The sequence below is a fragment of the Cibotium barometz genome, chromosome 19, assembly GCF_041138505.1.
Source record: "Cibotium barometz isolate CiBa-2024 chromosome 19, ASM4113850v1, whole genome shotgun sequence".
Lineage (NCBI taxonomy): Eukaryota > Viridiplantae > Streptophyta > Polypodiopsida > Cyatheales > Cibotiaceae > Cibotium > Cibotium barometz.
This window is the reverse complement of record NC_141064.1, coordinates 1,647,581-1,653,357: the sequence shown is the minus strand read 5'-3', so window position 1 is coordinate 1,653,357 and position 5,777 is coordinate 1,647,581. Positions and strand designations below refer to the sequence as shown.

At 48.6% G+C, this 5,777-nt stretch overlaps 1 protein-coding gene across 2 annotated transcripts; it reads right to left on the bottom strand.

Annotated features, from left to right (window-relative positions):
• Positions 1-1,720: 1,720 nt before the first annotated feature.
• Positions 1,721-5,545, bottom strand: LOC147628094 (E3 ubiquitin-protein ligase WAV3-like). Of its 2 annotated transcripts, none has more exons than XM_086813103.1 (2): positions 4,368-5,545; positions 1,721-3,919 (listed from the first exon to the last, which is right to left on the bottom strand). In XM_086813103.1, exons 1-2 carry the CDS (start codon positions 4,599-4,601, stop codon positions 1,769-1,771), a joined length of 2,385 nt encoding a protein of 794 aa, XP_086669229.1. In that variant the 5' UTR covers positions 4,602-5,545; the 3' UTR covers positions 1,721-1,768. The 2 variants fall into 2 exon arrangements, with proteins under 2 accessions (XP_086669229.1, XP_086669230.1); XM_086813104.1 differs by having other exon boundaries at positions 5,327-5,419.
• Positions 5,546-5,777: the final 232 nt, after the last annotated feature.

Here is a 5,777-nt window from a genome sequence, read left to right as displayed (position 1 = left end):
CTTGGTGCACTCCACCCCATGTCATGGTCCACCCTACAGGTAAACCATTGGAATCAATAGTGAAATGATTCACATGTCCACACATCTGACAATTCTCGTCCTAATAGAGCTCCCACAAGGAAATATACCGTGTGATTTGTTCCAATCCTGAGATTTTGGGCTAGCCTAATCGTAGAGGTGGGAAAAAGCAAGGTTTGTGTGTCGTCATAGTTTTCAAGGTTGCCGAAGCCAAGTATCTCTGTGTCTGTGTTTGAATTTGCAGTTAGTGCTTTTTTAGGTTTTGCTTGCAAGATAGGATTTTTGTAGATTCTGAGAGAAGGGGTGAAAGTGGGAGATCTGTATGCATGCATGCGGGTAAAATTGTCCCCAGAAGAAACACCTCTCAACCCTAGCCACCTGAATCTGCCTGCTTTTTCTTAACCCTACTGAATTAGTCCCTAACTCCAAGGGTTAGTGCTAGGTAATAGATAGCCCTCACTGTCGACTCGGCCATCCACCCCCGTCTGGCTGAACCCCTTTTGGATCCCCCCGCCGCCCCCCCCAGTGGCTGGAGCTTTCACGCGCAACAACATCCCTCTGGCGATTGTAGGATCAGATGGGAGTCCAGCTTTCATTTTCTTTGTCGGATGCCATGGGCGTCTAACCCTCCCCGCAGCAGAGGACTTTAGCGGAGGCTCACTTCAGAGGGTTCCAATCATCAACTTCCATTAGCATCATTGGCACATTGACAACCCTCCATCACAGGGAGCTTGAGACAGGTCCTCGAGACTCTGGCTTTGGGAGCGCCAACGGTGAGTGGGAGTGGACAGACCCCTTTCGCCCTAAGAGCCCCACCGGTTGCTCATAGGAGTTTAGCAATTGGCATGTGGCTGGCCATTCAGTGCATGAGATGCTGCCACCTGCAGGAGTCGTAGCAACATTGCCTTTGGGACTGCCCCAAAGCGCAGCAGGTCTGGTAGAGGATTCTTCAACTATTCACCACCTCTCGGGCTTCCTCCTGCATCATCACTTGGGGAGCAGTCACTTGCGTGACAGAGTCAGAGCCTGCTCTCCACTAAGAGGGGACAGCTGACGGCCAAGCTCTCACGCTCACACATTGTGGGATAGAGTCTATCCCCACCCTCGACTCTCCAATAGAGGCTTGGTCCTGTCAGAGATGACAGATCATCACAGCAGCACGGCGGCATGGCACAGTTGGCGGGCATGATGCAGCAAGACCCCCCCCCCCCTTCCCGCCCCCCCCCCCCAAATTAAAAAAAAACAGAGTCCATCCGTGCCATATGTATTATGGACAGATATCATTCATACCCTCCGTGGCTAATGGAGGAAGCTACAGGGAGCATACAGAAACGTCGAGAGGCCTTCCTATGCATATGGCAGTAGGGTCCCTTCCTCTCAGACAGCGCCGAAGACCTCACTTGGCACGGCAGGCCACCGGTTTGGCTTCCCCCCCACACTCCCTTGTATGTGGTAGTTCCCTCCAAGAGCAGCCAGCCATGGAGGGGAATACTCCCCCCTGTATTTTGTCCTCTTTTAGAGGTTCTGTGCATGTAATTCATGAAGCCTATTGGCTGGTTTTTCATCTAACGAATAGAAGAATCTTTTTCCCGGGAAGGGGGGGGGGGTGGTTGGGGGAAGATAACAACACCTGTGGTGGGTGGTCTCTTGCTTACAAGCAAGGGTGGTGGTGCTAGGCGCCACATGATTTGAGTCTTTGGAGTGGTAAAAAAATGTGTCAATGAGTTTTTGCCAGTAGAAACTATACATTTCAGAGCTTTGTACTATCTATTTGAGAGTTTTGCACTTTTGTGGAGGCCCTTCTAGACAAGAAAGGAGTGGGCTGAGGGCTTGACAGACTCTCAGTAATCCCCCTGCTTGACCTTGTGGCACCAGAGGGAAAGGCCCCAGGTGTGGACAATGATGTTGATGACAATGTCTGCGATTGCAATATCATGTCTACCATGGATGAAGTCTGATAATCATGGCTCTGGTTATCCAAAGACTCACCCCTAGTTGTGGCTCTCTGTCTTAAATGTGAGCTTTGAGCTGAAAGAATGTATGCTCTGCCCGATCTCTCATACAACTGCTGGTCTGCCATTCTCCCTTGGATCTCACTTAGCTCAGCTTCCAAAACACTGCACAACTGATCTCCAGCAAGGGCAGAAGTGGAGCTCTCCAGGGCTGCTTTAGCTCTCTGCAAATGGCATTGTGCAGTAGCAATATGCCCTTCATCGGCCAACGATCTTGCTTTGGCAATCACTTCTGCCACATTATACCTGTTGCGCTGCCGATCCACCTCTAGACACAAAACTTGCTGCCCTTCCTCCAAAGTTTCAGGCCGCCGGATACACAGATCATCGGCAATATTTTGGTTTGTTTCCTGAGTCACAGGGTCTTTGTGCATGCAACCGGCTTGCAGTAAAGCCATAGGTTCACCAGCCAGGGATTGTAAACAAGCTGGGAGCCTTATATCCACCAGAATATCTCTCTCCTCCTCTGCATACAGATCCCCGAGCTTAACCACCCCATGCCTTGCATTATCCAGTATGCTACTATCATAGCTGCCAGAATGGATGCTATTGATAAGCACACCAGGTGCAGAGCAAGAAACCATCAGCTGCACATCCTGTGCCACCACACTGAGCAAGCCACCAATACATTGTGCAAAGGCATCCTGCATCACTCTCTCTCTCTGAATGAAGGAGAAGGTACCTCCTGACACCTCAGATATAGTGTGCATGGTAGCAGCATCATGGTCGGCTCCGAAACCAAATGTATGTACAGGAGTCTGCATCTGCCCATGGCGAGCACTGTTTCTGATTGAGCCTGGCACCAACCTTCGAGAATCAGTTGTTCCTCGTGTAACAAAGAAAGGAAGCTGCCTGCGAGAGCTCATGGTGTAAGTATCCTGTCCATCTGAAAGAAGCATGATTGCTGCAACAGGGTTCTTCTCTTGGCGGTCTTCCAACACTTTAGCACCTTTCCTTAGACCCTCGGCAATGTTGGTCCCACCAGTAGAAACCAAAGCGTCAATGGCTCTGAGTACCTGCTGCCTCCCCCCTTCCACCATTCTCCGTAAAGGAAAAATGCGTCTGGCAGAGGAAGAGAAAACCACAACAGAGAGGCGATCAGCCACACCAAGGTTACACACCACAAAACCCATGGCTTGTTTAAGAAGTGCCAACTTTGTCCCTGCCATACTCCCGCTCACATCCAGCACTGTCACGAGATCTATTGGGGCACGTGCTGCAGAATTATTTTCATCAAGTGTGCAGGCTGGAGGGGCTTTCATGTGTACTAACAAAGTGAAACTATCCCGAGATTCAAGAGCTGGTACTGCAGAAACTTCAGGAAACAATTTCAAATTCAAACTATGACTATTTGCGCCTCCTGTTTTAACACAGACTGAAGCGTGAATGTTTGTCTCCCCTGCCTGCAAAGATATGTTCTGGCTTGAACCTGTTGGTGTGCTACAGTGTTCAAGGGTACTGACGCCCCTCCTAAGCTGCATAAGAGGCTCATCATCATTATAAACATTTGGCTCTGCTGGATGGTTTTGATGCCACTGGCCAGCAGAAACACTATTGTTTAAAATATGAAGCAAAGGGTCTGGCCTTCTCTGATCCCCCTCTGAGCTATGAGGTGTGTCAGCCCTCCCAACCGGGGTCAATGAGCGCGTCACAGCTGAAAAGCCTCGACGTGTATGCACTCCACTGCTGCCCCTATCACCCTTAGATCCTTCTGATGGAGCCTGCCACGGCACTTCCTTCCACTTCGCTCGGCATACCGGACAAACCAGGTTCCCATACCTCACATTAGAAGCAATACAAGAGAAGTGGAAAGTGTGAGAGCACTCCGCAGTGAAAAGAGCATGGCCACTGCCTGGTTTCATAGTCTCCAGGCAAATTGAGCATGTGCTCTGCAGATCAACAGAGTACATGAAACATTAAAACTTGACAAAGAAGAAAAGAAATAAGAAACAGCAAGAAATTAACTCAAAACAAGAGAAGACACAGTTCCTAAGCCGAACTTTACAGCAGAGGTAAACCACCCTCTAAGAGAGAAGGTTGAAGACTACTAGTTCATAAGGGCTGAGGGGTCACATTCAAGTTGAAAGTTATACAAAACCTTGCCATCTTATGGCAAGAGAGAAGCTTGGGCTCCTAGAATAAGCGTGGATGCTGATACAGAAGTCCTTAGTTGACAAATGGGAGGGAAGCACTGAATTTAGATCAGACCTTGATTTAAAATGACATGAGAATGCAGTCCGAATAGAACAAGATGCTTGATACCAACACTCATGGACTCCAAGATGAACAGATGTAAGCATAGGGTAAATAAGCCCTGTGTGAACGCAAGATACGTACCCGACAGACACGAATGCTATGGCGACCCAAGCTGACAGTTGCTGCTACAGGACCAGAGTGATGAGGGGTAGTGGGGGCTGAGCGAGAGGAGAGCCCTTGAGGTGCGCTCATGGGCAGGGGCTCTGTCATTGCTCGTCCATGAAAGGCATCAGCAAAATCAGCGGTCTCTGGAGGTGCCGCTGCACACATCTTCATGCCCAGCAATAGCTTGAACTTCCTCCACCTGTTCCCCATCGCCTCTCTCACACGGAAGAGCTGTTACTGATATAGATTTTGCGTACAGAATGGATACAAACGAGAAGATTTTCCTGGTGTGGATTTGCAAGAAGCGAGCAATGGCTAGGATGTTCGACCGATTGAAGTAAGCAAACAACGATTTGGGCAACCGTGAAATGGCCGGAAAGAGATTTGGGCGACAGGAAAGCGATCAGAAGAATGATTACGGCAACAAATCGGACGACTGAAAAGATTGAAAGGCAGCAATGGGAGAAAAGGATTAGAGCGATGATGTGGGCAATGTAAGAGAAAAATTAAGAGAGGATTGGAGCAATGATACGGGCGGATTAAAAGAGGAAGAGTGCAAAGATGTGAGCGGTTGAAGAATTAGAGCCCGTTTTAGAAGAGGTTCTAATACCAGAGGCGTTGAACTAGTCAGGGAGAAAGAGGCGTCAAGCTCTGTCTCTCCCACTGCGTCGTGTGCTCTGACACGGAAGCTCGTGGGCTGCAACAGTTTGAGCACAGAGCTGGCTACCGCCATAGCCCAATAACAGAAGAAATCAGCTTGGGATCGCCAAATAGAAGAAGAACAAGTCAACCAGCGGCAGCCCAACCAAGATTTTCAACAATAATAAGACGGTGCTGCATCAGCTCGGAAACGACCTAATTTCACATGGATAAAAATCTCCAACGCTGCTCTTTGCCTCGGGAGAGGAGGCTGATGTCGGCCATGCTTGTTCTACCTTTTGAATGCTTCCTTTCTCAGTTGGAGACTAGCAGCTCACGACAGAAATTACTTTCAGTCCTTTCTGTTTGTTGGCATGGCAGCTCACCGAACTCCACACACACAAGTTAAAAACTCACGATTCAATTCATATGCAAAGCGTTGAAATCTGGAACAAGTCAGCACGTCCTCGAAGTTAGCGCCCAACAACAACTGGTCTACCTACCCCCCCCCCCCCAAAAAGAAAAGAAAAAAAAAAAAGGGAGTTTCCTTTGATAGCAATTAACCCACTAACAGAAGTAAATAATGATGCTCAGCTTAATCTTAAGCATTGTTTTTGGACTCCTTTTCGGTGATCTCCACATGTGGCATTCCCCCCCTGCGCCAGCTATTCTAAATCGAAATAAATATTCACGTAAATAAGGTTATCTAGTACCTAACTACTACTCCTCAATTAAAATACTGCCTAA

What these genes read in the sequence shown, in the direction of transcription:
- LOC147628094 (XM_086813103.1), bottom strand. Translation starts at nt 4,601, where the DNA reads ATGGGGAACAGGTGGAGGAAGTTCAAGCTATTGCTGGGCATGAAGATG. An exon ending in ATAGCATTCGTGTCTGTCGG is followed by an intron (nt 3,920 to 4,367) that starts GTACGTATCTTG and finishes GTTGATCTGCAG; the next exon opens with AGCACATGCTCAATTTGCCT.